Below are 19,135 nucleotides of genomic sequence, written 5' to 3'. Positions count from 1 at the left end.
GTTGCTATCCCTTTCTAGCAATAGTTTCGGTTTAGCCGTAGACGCAAGAAGCCAAACTCTGAGCCGCGACATCTATAAAACTACACACAATATCGCAAAAAAAGAATTATACCTTGTAATTCAGGGACACTGACTCAGCTGAAAACAGTCGTAATCCCAAATTCGAAAATATTGACCGGAGTTGCTTTTTAATTGGCACCATCCTATGGCAAAACTTAAGAAGCAGCATACATTGTCAGATACAAACACAAAAAACATAAAAATGAACAAGTAAATAAACACCATATGTTCATGCAGAGCTGGTGAATGCAGCCTGACAAACACTAGGTGCTTCCTTTATTTCAATTTGATACAGTTCAAAGGAAGAGCTCCAAGAAAAGCTGAAGAGCTTGGGTAGTTTAAAAAGTGGTCCTCTCCATATTTCATAGAAAACAACACGTGTAGATGCATAGGTATGTTTTTCCATGTGTGCAAAATGTGCACTTTCAGTGCAGGGGGATTACATTCCCCCTAACACAAAGCCTCAGACCAGCCAAGTCAATGTCCACATGGTGCACAGTTACCCTTTCCATGCCCTGGAATAAAGAAAAGGCAGCAGTGTAAAACTCTTGTACACTGTCATACCCTTAATGTTCACGAGTCCGATTTTCATGAATTTCGAGAATTAGAAAATTTGCCAACTTTAAGAGCACACAACTATTTCTATTGCCCACAGACGAGAATTCACGAATATAGCCTTGCTGCCCAATTCGTGAAAAATTGAGGCCGCAAAGATAGTGTTTTAAAATATTTCCCATTAAACTTTGAAGATCACACACCAACGATTCTAGCACTACTCATTCTTGGTTACGTAGCATCCAATTATCTATATAGTTTTCGTAGATACCAGGTTATGTCATACTTATCAAATACCACCAGTTTTTCCCCTAGAGGCTTCTATCACACATCATGGTAGCAATCTTTATTTTAGACGTACAAAAGAGGAAAAATGCCTCAATACTGCGATTAGTTTGATAATGCTCCCGTCTTCCAAAAACGCCTATAATAGCAGCCACGCACTTTAACAGCAGATAAAACTTCAACACACCTCGGCATTAGCCAGGAGTTTCCTGACCGAGTCGACCATGTGCGGCTGCTTCATCAGGGCACAGAGGAATCCACCTCCACCAGCTCCAAGCAAAAGTTGCCCGTGAACATGAGGACTGAGCAGGTCCATCAGACGCCGAACGAACTCTGGTTCGCAACCCACAGCGAGCACCTTTTTGAGGCTCCAGTACTTGCCCAGGCTCTTGCCGATTGCCTCAAAGTCCCCTGTCAGAATTTTAAATGGTCGAAATGGCAATACTCTCACCGGATGTCGCGAAGGCATTCACTCGCATAGCCCTTACACCCTGTGAGTTCTGGCACACTCCAACATGTTCAATTTGTGGCAATAACGTTTGGTAATTTGTGAAAATTACCAGGTGCAGATTTTAACTGTGTTACACAGTATGCTAGCTCTGCACCATCAGAGTGTGAAATAGCTACACAATGCAAATTATCAAACTAGCTACCATGCTTTTGAAGTTAAACAATTAGAAAGAGGAGACATATAGAGGACGATACAGATGGGAGAATCTTTGAGTAAATGGAATTCAACTGAGACGGTCATAAAACACTCTGGAGGAAAATCATAAATTATGACATTAATAAAACAATCAATTGATAGGTTCTTTGAAGTGTGCTTGGGCTTGGTAAAGGTTGAAGGAAGAGAATAACCCACTTAAAGGGGCACTGATACATCGAAATCATATTTTTTTTTTTTATTATCTGTAACGATTGAAAACTATGCCGGGACATTACCCTCAAAATTCGAAACTGGGGAATTCAGTATTTCTGAATTAAAAAAACAATTTCCAAGTGCCGAATTTGAAGTTCCTGCGCGATCCGCGCCAGTGCAGTAAATAAAATTTTGTGGTCTCCTGCGACTCGACTTTCTTTCGGACCTCCGCTCCACGCTTCGAAGCAAAGCGCCGTTGGCCGTTGCCGCCGCGACCCGAAGCGAGGAGGAGGTGAGGAGGCAGGATAGAAGGGAGCCGCCGCGGGATAAAACCGGTTTCTTCCCCGACTCGCCGGTCACCCTCTGCTTGAGCGCCGCCAAGTTTTCCGAGGGAGGATACACATCCAGGAAGCGACATCTCACCGAACTCTGATTTTTGGTATTTCAAAAAGAGGAGCCGTAGTGCGTTCGCAATTGCGTTAAAAAACATGTTTTACGATTGCCGCTATTAAATGTTATAGAAATGTCGCCTACAAAGCTCCTAAATTTCCCGATTTTTGGCGTCACCGATCAAAAGAAGCAAGGAGGTGAGCGCGGGAGATATAAACGGCAAAAATAAAAAGGCGCGCGCGCGTGCGGGAAAATTTTTTTTCGTGAGGCGGTTTTTTTTGCGAGTCTATGACTACAACTTGCATCGTTTTAGACAATTAAAAAGGATACGACCTTTGGGGTGCCAGTGCCCCTTTAAAGCAGACTTGAAACGGCCTTAAAGCTATTAAATTATCACTATATCACTAAATGCTGATGTGATAAATACATAAAAAGCTTACCTGACAAGAAAACGTCTCTCACACTTGTCTCACACTGATGCAAAAGCTCCCTGAAGCATGCAATCACCTTGGTATCCCTTGTGTACCAGTTCCTTATGACTGTCTGAAAAAATACCAATTCCTCATCTTTAGGCCCGATTACATAACCTAAATTCGCTTGGCATGCCATATTCAATTCTGCTACCTGACTACATCATAAATATTTCGTTATGATCAGGACAAAAAAAAAATACTAGTATGTACAGTTGTGGCAGGCAAGATTTGCCACAATGATCACTTCACCCAAGCTCAAGCCTACTATCTAGGAAGCTTGAGGCCAAAATGTGAAACACTATTCTATTTACATATAGATCCTGGGTATCTTCAAAATACTGAATGTTTCCAGCAGCTCTCTTCAATTTTTATTCCTGTTCTTGTAATCGGCCATGGAAAATTTCTGATGGCTAATGTTGCAAAAATGGGCGATCTCGGCACAAATTCAAGTCAATGAGTTCAAGTTGGATGAATTCCGAAGCACGCTTTGGGCAACATACACTTTCATCTTACACCCAACAGAAAGCCATACCTGGAGTAGATTTTTGGCCAGCCTCACTTTGCCAGTGTAGAGGAGCACGAAGTGAGCACTCAGCTGTGCCAAAAGCTGCTTGGTCAGAGGGAAAGCTTCAATGTGAATGCGAAGGGGGAGTCCAGGGTTTGAGTAGCCCCGGACAAGGCCACCAGTGACCCCACCCACTTGGTCTTGCCATCCACCACCGGTTGTGAGGAGCTGTTCCACACGCAGAACCTAAACACCACAACTTGGCAGTTAAGCATTTTGCTTCTCAATCCTTCGAATGGGTTTACACCCGAGACAGTCAGTCGCCCAAAGGTAATGCGGAGCTCAAGTTCGTCTGCTTATTGCACAGGGGTTGCGATGATGTTAGAACGCCGAGCTCTTATTGGCCGATTAAAAAAATAGTGGGTAGATCTCAAGGCATCTAGCATTGAAGTCTACCCACTATCCTTCCAATCAAAGCCAATCAGAGCACAGCGTTGTTCTGAGATCACCGCAATTCCTGCACAAGAAGCAGACGACTTACTCTCTGCATTGTTAAAGGCTCATATGCACCTCGTGCTTTCCCAGTTTGCTCCCTTCCCCATTTTCCACATTCTCTCCAGCTCTCATCTTGCCCCAACATGGCTCCCCTCAACGTTCAGGAGATGAGGACACGAGAAAACCGAGGTTGCATGTCAGCCTTTAAGAGAGAGCCAACAATAATCGTGGCTCACGCAGTGGATCAGGGAGCTTTTGTCAAAAGTCCAGCCTACTGCTGCCCAGAGAGCTGCCACAATTGCACTGGCCAGGATGCTGCTAGTCCCCAATCCTAAATTTGAAGGAAACAAAAAGAGAAAATCATCCATCTTTCCAGCACTTCTTCGCAAAATTTGTTTTCATTTTTTAACCCGGAAAACTGCACACCGGGAATCGGTCCTGGCATGGGAGAAATGGAAATTTCCAAAGCAATTAATTTGAGAGACCTGATCCTTGAGGAAGGTTTGACCAGCTGTCAAGTTCAATGCCTCCACCGTGCTGCTCCTTAAGCTGCTTCGACAGTGACAGATTCTCGTCTGTAATCTGTACAACGTTGGATCCAACAAGGCAGGCTTTCAAGAGTGCACCTGCAACAAGTACATGTCCCAGCTAAACTTCACACTAAATTGTACGATCTTAGAGCGCTTTTTGGAACGCGGGCCAAACCGCTCCTGTAAAAAGTATGCGTGGCACAGAAAACAAGGTTGATGTCGATATTGGTCTATGCCAAAGGGCGTAGAATTTAGGAAAATGAATAATGTTAATTATAATTAGCTTCTTCGTTATTTTCGAGTAATTAACTTTTTAATGAGTAAATTTAAAGTTATGGTTTCCACTCAGCTTTTTGGGCATCATAAAAAAAACACTAAATTGGTGCACTTTACAAAAATATAAGGCACACAAAGCATTTTATGGCACTCCCCCCACGAAACTACTAAATTTGCAAGAACTATAAAAATCCCTGGAGAAAGGGTACAAAGGACAAACACAGATCTCTAAACAAAGCTAGGTGAATGGTGCATGCTGAAAGAATCCGCCTGGTCCTGGAAACGAACCAGGGAGCTCTCCATTTCCAGTGGAGTGCTCTACCAACTGATCTAAACAGGAGTTAGATGTCAGTAGAGCAAACAGCTTTTATCAGCTGCCACCAGCCTAACACCAACAAGAGTGAACGGCCTGCATTTCAAGGTTATGATGATAATGCAATTAATGCAAAGGTGCAGGTGAGCTGGACAGAATAAACAATAATAATCCTTGGAGAAGGGGAACAAGGGGGACAGAGGACAAACACAAATCTCCAAACACAGCTAGGTGACTGGTGTATGACTAAAAAGTTCCGTCTGGTCCTGGTATCATACCAGGGACCTCTACATTTCCAGTGGAGAGCTATACTAACTAAGCTAATCAGTATCGAGTCAGGCGTTAGTAGAGCAAACGGGTTTTATCAGCTGAAACCAGTCTAAAACCAACAAGGGTGAACGGCCTGCATTTTAAGGTTAAGATGATTATGCAATGCAAAGGTGCAGGTGAACTGGACACAAAAACTATTTTCAGTGTACACCAGTCACCTAGCTGTGTTTGGAGATTTGTGTTTGTCCTTTGTCTTCCTTGTTCCCCTTCTCCAGGGATTATTATTGTTTATTCTGTCCGGCTTACCTGCACCTCTGCACTAATTGCATTATCATCAAACAAATTTGCATGCATTTTCAAGTTTCAGTTTCCTATGAAAGCGCATCTCCACGCCACTGGTCCTGCTCCCACGTGGCCTAAGCATGCAACCAATACACACCGCCACGGATTCTTCATATGATGGAAGGTTAATCTAAAAATCAAAGCTTATTCTTGCAATGTCATTCAAACAGCAAAGCGTGTCATCTGGCTGGTTCGCACCACACTTTTTTAGGCAAGGCAGCTTTAGTCACAAGCTTTGGTCACAGGTTACTATCTTGTCCTTTATTCTACAACCCACAATCATTCTTTTGATCGCCCAAATTCATTTACTAGCATAAAAAAAGATACTTAGTTTCGGTTTCCCGGGGAGCTCCTCTCTCAGCTCTACAAATACGTCACGATAGATAACCAATAGAGAGTATTTGTTGTCTGTGCAAGATGGCGACGTAACCTGGACTTGATGAACGAAGCCAGAACGTCAGATATCGCTCCAACAACGGGACCTTAATGATGTCCTGCACGCAAGTCAATGGATGACATCAGACGTCTGATATTATGCTCAGATTACTGTAACATGGCCAACCTCAATGAGCTTAGCGCCGCCTATTACACCGCGGTTGACTTTTAGGTTATGAGCCGTACGCCGACACTGTATGTTGTTTGTGCTACCATAATCTCCTCTGCAACTGTATGTCATGCAAAAAAGTAAAGTTTGAGGGAATGGTCGGCCATTTTGATCGGTTGAGCCGTGTAACGATACGATCGTCAAATGACGAGCCGTGAATGTGCTATTGCTTCGACCATAAAATTGCTGATCCAATCACAGCAAAAGAATGAGGACGCTGGAAATATAAATAAATTGAATCGCTTTTGGGTGCTTGAGGGAGATTGTGGTAATGGAAAATTAATGGAAAACTTACGACCATAAAGCCAGTTGTGGAAAAACTGGTACAACGCCCTTGGACTTCACTTGCAAAAATAAGCGGCCAAAAACGGACGTGCTCATAGTCGAAAAGTCATGCGCACGTGTCCTTCCTTGCCACTGATTTTGCTAAGTTCTGGGTTCAAATCCCCTTGAGATTATGACTTCTTTATTGCTTGACTTTATGTTTTACTATATTTCTAATCCACAACCAGGTTTCACAACCTCATTCCACAATGAATGCGAGCTGCAGCGGGACAAGCAGCATGACTGCGATGGTTAACAAACAACAGAAGACCCAGATATGTTTGATACCGAAACTATCGCGTTCACGTGATGTAGTGGCGTCTAACTAATACAAGAACGGCAATAAATAATTCAATCTATTTATTACTCCCAATCTAATATTTGAAAATTATATAAAGTTGAATATCTGTTGAACCTTTTTACATAGCTACCGTGACATTTTGTTGCTCATGGTGCTGTAGGGTGTCGCATGGTCGTTTCAGACAGTCTAAAACGCACAATATTTAAACATGGTTTATAAAATGCAGACGCTATATCTCGCCATAATACTTAGGAATCAACGCCTTTGTGGTTTAATGAATATATGAAAATTAAAACCCGGCAAATGCACTTTCTTTTCTTGTGTTAAGTGTACTAATTTAGTGGTTTTCGATGATGCACAGAAGATCTTTAATTGAAACCATACCTTTAAATTTATTGATTATTAAAAAGTTAAATACTGAAAAATAATTAAGAACCTAATTATACTGAACATTATTCATTTTTCTAAATAGGCTCTTTGGCAGAAAGCGAAATGACATCAACCTGTTCTCTTTGCAATACTTTTAGCGAGAGCGATATAACCCATATTTCGAGAAACACCCTGTATATATAATCAATCCACACAAAATGAGCGAAAGATGACAGAAATACCAGCAACATGTTGTCACACCTTACCTCTGGCTCCAGGTTGATTGTAGTCAAGAAGGTCAGCCATGTTTCTAATGGTTATTGTCTCAGGCACATTGTGGTGCAGTAGCGTGAGAATGATGTGTGGTCTGAAAAGACGTGGAAGGCATAAAATATCTATTCAACTATGCAGCCTTTGTTTCATTTACTTACTCAGTCAACCTCCTTGCCTTGGCTCCAATTGGTCTCTGAAGCAAAACAAATAAGGATGTGTAAGTCATTAGATGAATTTGCAAAGGACATAAGAACATGCACCATTCATTGCAATGGGAAAGGTAACAAGTGTCCCTTGAAGTGAGCTTTCCATTGCCAGTAAATGAAAAATGGCATTAAAATTTTGACCACCATAGCAAGGCCAAGGCAAGAAATCCAGTAGCAAATAATGCCTTCCACAGTCTAGGTAGCAGCTTTTCTGGTATAAAGTTACAGCATGAGTACAACATGCAACAGCATGAGCTGATGACAATTGAATCACGCGGCAAACCTGAGCGAGGCAGGTGCGTGTGTGCTAGGCCACGCAAGCTTGTGGTGGCTCAAGGCATGCAAATACAGCAAAAGTGTTCAGCATCTTTCGCAATCCTGTAGGCTGGTCATATTTTCATTCTACCCATCAAATATTACAGGGCTGCATTGAAGTACTCACCTGTCCGTCAACGAGCACGGCCACATTGATTACAGAGCCGCCCAATTCATAGCAGATAGGCGGAGTGTCTGTCCACCCACCAAACAGGTCCATGCGAGCCGGGCATTCGGCCACAGCCCAGACGTCATAGGCGAGGCCTTCTCCAGTTGGCTTTGCAACGACAAACTGAATAGGACAAGAAAAATGCCACGCTTTCGGTATCAGCTGTTGGAGCAACCCTCCTTACTGCAATGAGAAAAACCAACCAACGCAAGAAGGTAGTGCAGTAGGTCTCAATGTCTCAATTTCAACACTAAACAGGGAATAACAGTGCACTTGACTTAGTGGATCCCAAGCTGTGGTCTGTGGACCCCTGGGGTACGCAGCGACTATGGTGGAGGTCCACACTGATTTGAGGTTCGGTCCACTGGGGACAAGTAAGGCACTGAAGAGAACTGAAATCGTTGGACAGAACATCTTTGCAGCTATAGTAGAACTCTCACGATTCATAGTGCGTTCTTGCTTGCTTCCAGTTGTGAGTGCATTTTTACTACAGGCGTTCTTGGAGAAGGCACTCAGACATATTTTAACATTTTCACTTTCTGCTGATGTCTGGACTCATCCACAAGATGCTAAAGACAATAAATGCGAGTTATATTCAACCAGATAGACTTCAAATTTCTCAGATTTATGGCGACATACATTCTTCGGTGCATGTTCCTCAATGTCAATAAACATATTCAAAATAACACCTAAGATAGTTGGGGGTCTGCAACAATGCAAAGTTTGAAAAACACTGCACTAGACAATAAACACACCACTTAACTGCGCTTGTCCTTGTCCACTCCTTCGTGTTCGTCCTCTCTGCTTTCGCATACAAGTTTACTCAATACCACTTAACACATACAAAAGACCAATTCCTACCAAATTACATCTTTAGTGCAAGAATAAATGTTACAATCGAACTGAGATGAAAAACATGGCTTTGCCAAAATGTGCAGGTTTACAATAGACGATTCGGCAGTGCATAGGAACTATTTCATACATATTTTAAGAAAATCATAGATCAACCGAGTATGTTTAAAGGTAGTCATGCAGACTACAGTTTAAAGGGATGCTGAACAGAAAATCAAATTTCAGAAAACAATGCAGAATCGATAGGCGGGACGCTACAAATCCCAAAACGTCACTCATAAAGCGGTACCTCCAACGGATCGTCGTATTTTTGTAAAAGAAGAGTGCGCTCGCACAAGGCCGAAAAAACATGTGACCTCGCGATTCTCATTTCCTCCTCTCTTCGCTTTGACTCCGCGAGGGCGTGGAGAGGAAAGGGAGCCCAAGGCCATTTCTCCTCCCTCTCAACTCTTCTGCGATAAGATGACGTCAACAGTCTCCCTCATTCGCTCCTTTATTTTCCAGAAATACGGCCACGCGCTTGAGATATGGCTATATGAGTGATGTTTTGTGGTTTATGGCGCCCTGTTGAACACATCTCCAAGCTTATTTCGTGAAACCCGAATTTCGGTTCAGCATCCCTTTAACATGTGACAAAGCCCATCATTTTTCATTTGGAAGCCCTTGTGCTACATTTCTTCTATGTGTGCTCCCTTATTTCTTATAACTCAAAAACTCAATTTTTTATATGTACAATTACTAGCATACTGCAAGGTGCAAAGTCTTATATATGCACACCTAGAAATATTAAAAAAAATGATGCACACAGAGTAGGATACTTTGTCGGTTCTGCTTTCTATCTTTCTAAGTTCGCTACCACCATGCACTGCCCCTTTAGGAACTTTTGCTTACCATAAAATATCGGGGGGAGCGCCCACCCCATTTTCACTGAAGATTCCATTAATCTAGACATAGGCCCTTATCCAGTCAAATCAGGCGGTTAATTTGCAGAATTCCCAAGTTTGGGAAATGTAAATAGTGGGCGCTTGAACGAAGTGGGCACTTCTGAGGTATTTTATGGTAGCTGTGCTGTCTTTTTGCGTGCGTACATGAAACAACTCTTGTAACATATACAGGGTTATTTGCTACCTGAAAAACAGACTAGTACATGCCCCCTCCCCCCCCCCCACACACACACACTAACACCTTGTTTGGTGTGTGTGTGTTAGTGTCCCGCATCAGCTAGAGCTGGTCCCGAAATATTTGCTCGCTTGACCACGCATATCCTAATCCCTGATACATTGTTGAAGTGAAGACAGAAACGACTCCAAAGAGCCGATTCAGTAATTTGCAGTTTGCATCCTGATATCCGTAGATAGCTAAAAAACAAAGGCAGTGACTATTTTGACGTCCACATTCAAAATAATTTTAAGTATTATTTTGACATCCCTGACGTGGTGTCAGGAATGTCAAAGTATTTCCCTGTCTTCAGGAAGTGGCTTCCTGAAGACAGGGAAATATTTTGAAAAACTATTATTGCGTCCTCCGTCAAAATATTTTTTTTTATTATTTTGACGTTTAAAACTTGGAACTTTGGACAGCTTTAGAGCTTCGGAGTCCGGACTGGAAAGTGATCTAAAGTGGCGTTCAAAAAAATATAATCTTGTTTGCAGGCGGTGTTGCAGTTCAACCTGCATTTTCCGAAAAACAAAAGTCGTGCAGTCGACTGCAGTTTTTATAGGCCACACGTAATGTTTGCTTGGTTGCGCTAAGCATTACAGAACGCGTGACAACGTTGCATTTCATGATTTATTTCGTGTTTTATAGACAAAGAAGCTTAATCCTGTGTCATAAAATTTGTAGTTGACTGGACGACATTTGATGTCAGAAAATTTGTAGTTGACTGGACGACATTTGATGTCAGAAAATCTGTGTATCTCGTACAACCACGGCGCAGATCGCAATATGAAAATGTTCTGCTCAGTGCGTCAGAATCTTTGTTGTTCTTTCGCACCGGTCAAGAAACATCAAGGGAGCAATGTTTGCATTCACAACATTTTATGTAACCTCCTGATCGTTTCGTAGTTAACCCACTCGATATACACGAACCAAAAAGAAAGTCTAAATTAAACAGCGAACTCACGAAACCCGGTTAAAGACAGGGTGGGAGCCAAATGCAAAGCGAGACTGCAACCATACGAAGACGTGCTTGCACGGTAGTGGAGGCGTGGAGGCACAGAAAACGTGCCACAACTCTCAGTGTTACCTAGTGCATGCACTTGCATGTGTTACGTGCAGTAGAGGGGTACCCAACTCGGCTTTGTTGTGGATTCAATATTTTAGGAGAGACGTGTGCCGAAATGATGTGTGATTGCTCATAACATCGACGCCGGGCGTGCCACGTGCGAAAGGATTGGCTGTCGAGCCAGTCAAGCACACACACGCTGAATAAGATTTTCAGCGCCGAGTAGGATCGAAACCTCTCAGGCATGGGACACAGCGATACCTGACTCTGTCAACACGTCAACACAACAGCGACAACACCATCAGGAACCAAACAACGCAATGGCTATCACAGCGACGGCTGCCTTTGACGGGGGACGTTGAAATAATAAAGCCGCTATTTTGGCGTTTTACAGAAGTGCCGTTACAGACGCCAAAATAATATTTAAGATATTTTGACAATGAACATAGAAATAGTCACTACCAAAAACAAATGCAGCAATCGGCTGGCAGAATGAGTGGTCGACAGCCTTCTTCCACTCCAGTCCAGAGGCTGGGTAAGTCCTGTGATGCGATCGGCACCTGATGTGATATCCACTAGTATAATGCCCTTCCGCCAAGTCGGGGAGTAACATACAAGTATGATGATAAAGTGACAAGTTTGCATTTACAATCAAAACGCCACGCTATATGGATTTTCTTGCATTATGAGGCTGTAGGAGAGATGGGGGGGACTTTTAAAAACATCAAAGGCCATTGTCATGGGCCTCTGTGAAGATGAACCTGCTTCCCCGTTTCAAATCTAGAATAACAAAGTATAACAATAAAAAAGCACTACATTTGCACCCTTACCTGTTCAGCCGTCAGCACAGCCCTGCGTATGAGAACCTGAAGGGCCCCTTCATAATGCCTCGCTGCTCTTATCATGCGATCAGAACGATCCATCCACTTGAGACGCTCCTGCTTCAGGGCTACTGATCCGTTGTGTGTGTCTCCTTCCTTTTTGAAAAACGAACGTTCACAATGCATTAGTCAGGCAGTCCACAAACATGCTATGCTATTATTAAAAAACACAAAATGCCAACCACAAGACATTTTGGTCTGCAATAATGAATTGCTACAAATCAGAGTCTGCCTACCTCTAGAAAATGGAAGGCAGTTGTCCAGGCCTTATTTCCCCCAGGTCCACTTCTCAAACCTCCAGACTTGCCAGCCATAGTTCCCAAATAGTCAGCAATGCAAGAAAACACCCTACAAGCCACAGCAACATCTTTGTTTGCTGCTTCGCTCTCTGCAACTGAAACGGAATGTGACAGTGCAAAGATGTAAACAGGAAGCTTCAAACGTTTTGCTACAAACTATTTCCAAAAGGACAAATTACAGGGGAAAACAACTGTGATAACTTTGAAGAGACATGTTGACTGAGCACTGACTGAAAAAAATGAGAGGAATAGGCAAAAACATTTATTTGAAAACATACAGAGGACAGGAAAAAATTTTAGTCACTCATCTACCCTTTTAGTCACTCATCTACCCTAATATCTCGAGAGATACCCAGCCTCATTTCCTGCCCAACTTTCTAATTTTGGAGAAAAAAACAAAAAAAACAAAAAAAACAAAAAACACAGAAAGAGAGCACACTTCTAGCAATTGCATTTTTTTTTGTTTCATATAATATGTTCCAAGGGGCTGGCAGGCAATATGAACTTTGAAACAACAATAGCATGTTTATTCAACAACTTACAAAGCAATTGAATAAATAAAGCTCTTCCTTTGTTGCTTGAATATGATACTCATGACACGGTTTAGGGCAGGTGGTGTAGGCATTAGTGGACAAAGAGCCAAGTCTACCATTTTTTCGCAGCTTTTGTTCGGGGGTTGCCATTTTGAAACTTAGCCTACCTGCTTCTTCTACCTCATCTGTCTTCTGTTGTGGGTCGATTGTCCTTCAGAACGTTACGATAGTCCCGAGAAAGTGCAAGAATTAGAACATGCAAATCTCTGTATGCATTCATAACAAATGGCAAGCCGACACTGGAATGGTGAGAATTTGGACTCTCTAACCTTCGATATACCATAGTTACTCGAGTAATAGCTGCACTGTTTATGAAGAAAACCTGTGGGGTTGCTTTTCCGCGGAGCACGTGGACTACCAATCACCGCGATCGACAGCATGACTCCAGTGGTTTACAGGACGGAGATAACGTCTTTGCGCGAAGATACCATCTATGAAGATTGCATTTGCATGGAGAATCGTGTTCTCGATCTAATTATTCGCTATGTTATTTATGCGCAACGCAATGATTGGCTGTATATGTGCTTTGCGGGAAAGTAGAAGCAAGGGCCTTGTTCATAAATAGTGTGGCTATTACTCGAGTAAATATGGTAACTATAAAGGTTCTGGACCTTAAAGGGCAACTCCACTCAATACCGAAAATTTCAGGATAATGAGTGATTTCACATTAAAAAGCACTAATGAAAGGCACTTGTCATTTGCTTCGCGAAAACTGGGATATACATTGTCAAATCTTACTTTAAACATGAGCAGAAATCGAAACCAAAACTTTGGTTCCGTACGGCAACATTGACCTCGGGTCGCCAAAAACATGGTTATCAAGTGGTATGAGATGTCACGGGATCCTCTACGCAATGAGGGGCGGGATTGGGGCAGGCCGGCAGGCCACCATTGGGGAGGGCATGGGCCAGGCGCAAGTGTCTTCTGCCATGAATGGTGCGGTGTCTCTGCACCTCACCTATCACCATATTTTGGTGTCTACGACATTTGACGACGTCTGCACAACTGCGGTATCAGTCTTCGCACGTAGTGTGAACGAAACTCCTGAGACAATAATCACAAACATTGAGACGACGACAGAGGTTGTGACGTAAGACACGGCGGTAACGGTGGGACAGCTCTTAAGAAGCGTGCTGTGCAGGCGCGCTATGCAAATCACGTGGACACTACTGATCACCGAGAGGAAACGCTGCCGACGTCACCCATTACGCTTGCCCAGAGAAGTAAAAACAAACGAGACGGGGCAATAGTGATGATATTTCGCTCAAAAATGGCTATGCCAACGCCATAGCTTCGACTGCGCTGTTGTTTGTACCTCAATTCACCCGCTAGAGTCATCCGATTTCGGCAACCTGGCGCGTTGCAAAGTTTGCCGGTCCATTTTAGAAACATTTAGACAGAACTAGGTCTCAAAAGGAAACTGAAGCAGTTCTGTATTTGAGTAAAAACAATTAAATCGTCTGCATCTGGCTTCCAGAATCACAAACATGTTTTGCAAAATTTGGTGAACGAAAGCTGCAGAAAATAATTTTCAAAATACCACTGAAGCCCCTCCTTCCCGGGGCGTGACGTCATATTAAGATTTTTTTTAATCTCCGCTCTCACGCATCTTCAGCGCCTGTCAAAGCTATGCATGCGCACTCTTGCTATTTTAAAACAAAGGTCAGAAAAAGATGTCACGACTGGTGTCAGTGTGGGGGAATATACCTGGCAAGCTTGCAACTGCACGCGCTGCCCACACAAGCGACACGCGCTAGGCGGCCCAAAGATCCTACTATGTTTGATGTCACGACTGGATGGAAGTTTTTTCTGTTTTCTCGCATTTAGTTACATCTTCAGGGAAAACAAACGTGATATTCAAATTCATGGGAGAAAATTACGCCAGAAGTCACCTCTAACTCGTTTTTCTCCAAGAAGTGTTTCAGACGTGTGGTCTTCCTAGGTGATACTGAAGAGTACTGCACTGTTTTTTCAAAACAAAAATGAAGCAGAGTTGCCCTTTAAAATACTATTACACAAGCTAGACTGCTACTGCAATCTTGCAGTATTCTAATTCAGGCAAATAATTAATGGATGGCAAAGACGAAAACTGTCCAGTAAGTATCTAAGAGAAAACATAGATGAGACAAGTTTTCAGACAATCAACGCACCAGAGTCAAGAGCATCCATTAAAGCTGCTTCCCGGCTGCAGGCACAAGCCACACTCATGTAGGGGGTGATCAAGACGTCTGACCCTTCAGTCAGGGATTTTTTTATCACCGAGCTTGCAACAGCAATAAAGGTGTCCCTATGAGAAGGGTCACAATTATTTTATCACTCACTTTTATCATTTAGACACTGTACACATACACTTCCGATTAAACTACCTCCAAAGTGTCCCGTGCAACGCACCAGCGTTTCGAAAATTGCTGTTTCAAGTCGTGACATGCCATGATTTCTGCCAAAGACAACCTCTCTTTTTTCCTCCATCTGAACGAGCAAAAAGAGATGAACATGAAAGACTGGAACCAGAATCTCATTTTCCACAGAGAGCTAGGTGTCTGCGAGACTAAAATGCGGACCTGGTCAAAAGTTCCTTGTCAGACTTGCCACTACAAAGCCACAGTGCATCCTGAAGGCTCTCCTCACCGACTGTGAACAGCTTGGCAGTCAAAAGGCAACTGCTTCCTCCAACCTAGAGCAATAAGGGTCACTGTTGAAACCAATAGGATATTCCATACTGATCGACAATCTGCCAAACAAAGTAACTATTCGTCAGAAAACGTAACAATGGAAACACAAACCTCTGAAAGAGACCACAAGTCCTCCATCGAAATCGAAAGATGTTCGCAGAAGTCTGTCAAGGGACGATTGAATATCGTGAAGCCTCTGTCAGTACATGAAACCTTGCAAAAAAAAAAAAAGGATATTGGAGACATGTACCTCACACATTAATATGCTAGAAAAAATTATCACAGAAGAAGCAAGATTACCGTAATGTTGTCACGTGCCCCAAAGGCAACAGCGACTGGAAATGTTTCTGCACAATCAGCCAACCAAACTTCATACTGTAGCAGACAGGCACCGTCAGGAATATGTAATGCCTGTAAAATGAACAAGCATATTTTGGCAATAAAACCCAACACATGTGCCGCATCAGTGGAAATGTAGTGTCATTGCAAGTGCCTAATTGTTAGGCTGTGTCAGCACATGACTTTCACTTGTTTATATCAGCTATGTGTGTCTGCATTCAAGCATTTCATTGTTATCGGGGTTCAAAAAAGTGCATCCCTTGTACCGATCGTTGTCACGTTTGTGTTGGAACAAAGCATTAACCCTGTTCGAGGTGGGGTTTAGGCCGCACGTCCGGAAGCCTCCTGGCTTGAGACGACGTCCATTCCCCGAAGTGAAGAACCCAGGGGTTCAGTGGAGGTGAGAGACTTGGTAACGTAACGAACGGTTTAATTACATGGTAGCGATACAGTCGTCAAATCCGAGAGAACAACGGAGCAGCCTCACGCTCCGCCTTATATAGGGTCCGTTTCTTTCTCACTCCCCGCCAGGGCAGCCAGTGCGATGCAGCAATGTCCGCCGACCAGTGCAACGTAGCCAAAGTTCTCCGCAGTTAGGCCATGCCTCTCTCCCTTTCCCGAGCGCACCAACCACCATGCACACACACATGTCCCGCTAACGTCACGGGTGCGTTGAGACTTGTTGCCGCAGGCCCCGTCACGCAGGCGACGGTCCCGGACTCGTCGGGACTCGTTTCGCGCAGGCCCCGACAAGCGGGCGACGGTCCCGGACTCGTCTTGACTAGTTTCCGCAGCGTTGAAACTCGGAAGAAGATCGCCGAAGGTTCCATTCTTAACAGCCCACACATGGAGTTTGCGGATAAAACAAATAGCAATGAAGATGGAATAAGGCTCCAGACGCCGACAATGACTGCAACTCTGGAAAAGTAAGTAGAGTTCTGCCCAAACTCTGGCAACATTGACCTTGAAAGATGGGAGAGCGGAGGAAAAAATTACCACATCTCCACGTGGTGGATGATGTTGATTGGAGCGAAGCTCTGGTAGTGCTGATGATACTGATTTTATTGTTCATAGGTAGTGCTGATTTTTTATTGCTCATAGGTAGTGCTGAGTTCCAGGTTGCATTTCAACTTCATTATTACTGCTTTATGGTCGGTGAAATGCAGAGTCATGCATGCAAAGTTTAACGCGATTATATACGCATTAGACCGCAGTGCCCTCTCCTGTATAGACGTTGAGCGGCTACATGCAACATTTCATCCATGACAGAAACCCCAGCTCTTGAGCTACAACCACATCTCAGAGCCCCCTACTCGTCCCATAGTCGTGGCCAAGTGGTTAAGGCGATGGACTAGAAATCCATTGGGGTCTCCCCGCACAGGTTTGAATCCTGTCGACTGCGCAAACATTTTTTCTTTTTTTGTGAGCACGGACGCCGGCCGGACGGACGAATGGACAAGGCTAGACCCTAAGGAGCTTCACCCCTAAAAAGGCTTATATTCACAAAGAGGAGGTTAGAAAATTAATGGAAATGCCTAGAGCAGTGGTTCTCAAAGGGGGGTCCACGGACCCCAAAGGGTTCGCCAAGACATTCTAGCGGTCCGTGAACCCTGCCTTATCAGTCAAGCCCGCCGATAAAAGTTGTTTTTCAGATTGAGAAGAAACGTTCCAATTTTCAGGCGAGTTTTCTCATGCGTATGTCAATGAGAGAAGCCTACTTCACGCAAGCCCTTAATTATATGATTTATTAAATCATTATCATAATTAACCTATAACTTTTTCTTCCCCTCACCACAAGGGATGCCGCGAACTTTTTTCGAATCGAAGTTTCGATGATCGAATCAAGCGGTTCGAAGGGTTCGAAAGATTTCGATTTTTCGAATTGTCTATATCGTAAAATTCGACGGAGGTCGAATTTTCGAACTTGTTAAGCTAAGAAGTTCGACGCTTTTCGAACCGTCGAACTTATTACGCTAAAAAATTCGATCTTTTTCGAACTTTCGAACTAATTGCGCTGCAAGGTTCGATGCTTGTCGAACTTTCGAACTTGACTGACCAAAAAATTCGATGAATTTCGAACTTTCGAACTTATTTATCAAGAGAATTCGAAAAGTTTCGAACTTTCGGATTCTGAAAAGTCAGAAGTTCGACAAACTTCGAACTTTTATGGTAAAAGTTCGACGTTCGTCGAACTTCGAAAGACCGGCGGACGGTTTCATTTGATTTCAAGTAGTGGGGTACATTCGTAATTTTTTTTCTCGAACTTTTACACGCGGTGCTGCGTTCCTTACGAAAGACAATGTCGTTTATTTCAATGTTCTGGCATGCTTAGGTTTAAAGAAATAAATCCCCGAAGGGGCGAGGAAGGACGACGGGTTTTTGACGATTATCGTTTGTGCCAGATTTGAAGCACGCTGCAGCCATTTATGGTAGATATGTTATACTTTTTTTTAAGAATGATCTATGTATAGCCTAGGTAAGTGCCGTCTTAAGATGTGATTATTGTTATTCAACGCGAGTTTCGAAAAATGTCCAAACATGTATCTGCATGCAATTATAACCTAAACTTGATATTTATTTTCGTCTAAGTTGTTTGAGGTATCGCATTTAAATTAACACCACAGACAGTACATATCATTGCCATCTGCAGAATACGAAATAATATATTTATTGTTTTTTCACGTTAAGGAATAAATTAACTCATGGGAGAAGATTTCTAATAGTGTTCAAGTTCAGCACGTCATTAAAAAAAACTTTTTTTTTTTTTGCTTCACGTTCCTGGGACGTGTTTCTTTTAGCCTGTACACATTTTGGTAAAAGAAACTTGTTTCGAAGTTCTGAACCTCTGAATATGCAAGAATAGAACACTTCCGACGAATTCTTGACAGTTTTTTTTTTTTCTCCTGCTTTTTATTTCCGCATTTATTCTCTTTTTTTTTGTTACAATCGGCACAGGTGTTTAGGTCGAAAAGACAGCTTTGAACTTCCGAACCACTAAGCATGTGACGAGCAGTGCCTTCTGACAACGAGTTTCTAACAATGACCATCTACGCAACCTTTTATGCAGTGAAGAGCGACAGTAGCTATACATATGCATAAATAATTTCAGATTCAAATAAGCTCGACCACGCCCTCTTTCCCCGTATTGTTTTCTTTAACAGTTCGAAATACCTGCAAGGGAGAAAAGGAGGATGAAGCCCCCCCCCCCCCCCCCCCCCCCCGCTACCCTCTTTCCCCCCGTTTTTCCTCTTCCGACGCCACTTGTATGGTAGAACGCTCCTCGACCTCGAGTTGTGTCGGCTTTTGTGCTTTTTGCGAAGCGATTCCTCCGTCCCAGAAAATAAACCTCCAGGACAATTAT

The 19,135-nt window shown here is 43.1% G+C and overlaps 1 protein-coding gene across 1 annotated transcript in view; it reads right to left on the bottom strand.

Moving 5' to 3' along the window:
- Window positions 1-263: 263 nt before the first annotated feature.
- Window positions 264-19,135, bottom strand: part of LOC8043554 (L-fucose kinase) — a 41,178-nt gene continuing 22,306 nt past the window's right edge. The window contains exons 12-27 of the mRNA XM_029982191.4: window positions 15,736-15,846; window positions 15,547-15,648; window positions 15,325-15,437; window positions 15,155-15,232; window positions 14,914-15,050; window positions 12,108-12,265; window positions 11,821-11,967; window positions 7,873-8,037; window positions 7,383-7,417; window positions 7,218-7,318; window positions 4,108-4,248; window positions 3,859-3,953; window positions 3,155-3,373; window positions 2,590-2,692; window positions 1,088-1,311; window positions 264-575 (exon numbers count right to left, since the gene is read on the bottom strand). Of these exons, the coding sequence (XP_029838051.3) occupies window positions 486-575; window positions 1,088-1,311; window positions 2,590-2,692; window positions 3,155-3,373; window positions 3,859-3,953; window positions 4,108-4,248; window positions 7,218-7,318; window positions 7,383-7,417; window positions 7,873-8,037; window positions 11,821-11,967; window positions 12,108-12,265; window positions 14,914-15,050; window positions 15,155-15,232; window positions 15,325-15,437; window positions 15,547-15,648; window positions 15,736-15,846 (2,019 nt within the window). The 3' untranslated portion in view covers window positions 264-485. The remainder of the gene's footprint in view (window positions 576-1,087; window positions 1,312-2,589; window positions 2,693-3,154; window positions 3,374-3,858; window positions 3,954-4,107; window positions 4,249-7,217; window positions 7,319-7,382; window positions 7,418-7,872; window positions 8,038-11,820; window positions 11,968-12,107; window positions 12,266-14,913; window positions 15,051-15,154; window positions 15,233-15,324; window positions 15,438-15,546; window positions 15,649-15,735; window positions 15,847-19,135) is intronic.

This window comes from Ixodes scapularis, unplaced genomic scaffold (assembly GCF_016920785.2).
Source record: "Ixodes scapularis isolate PalLabHiFi unplaced genomic scaffold, ASM1692078v2 PGA_scaffold9__187_contigs__length_104089568, whole genome shotgun sequence".
Lineage (NCBI taxonomy): Eukaryota > Metazoa > Arthropoda > Arachnida > Ixodida > Ixodidae > Ixodes > Ixodes scapularis.
The sequence above is the reverse complement of the archived record's forward strand: the minus strand, read 5'-3'. Positions and strand labels throughout refer to the sequence as shown.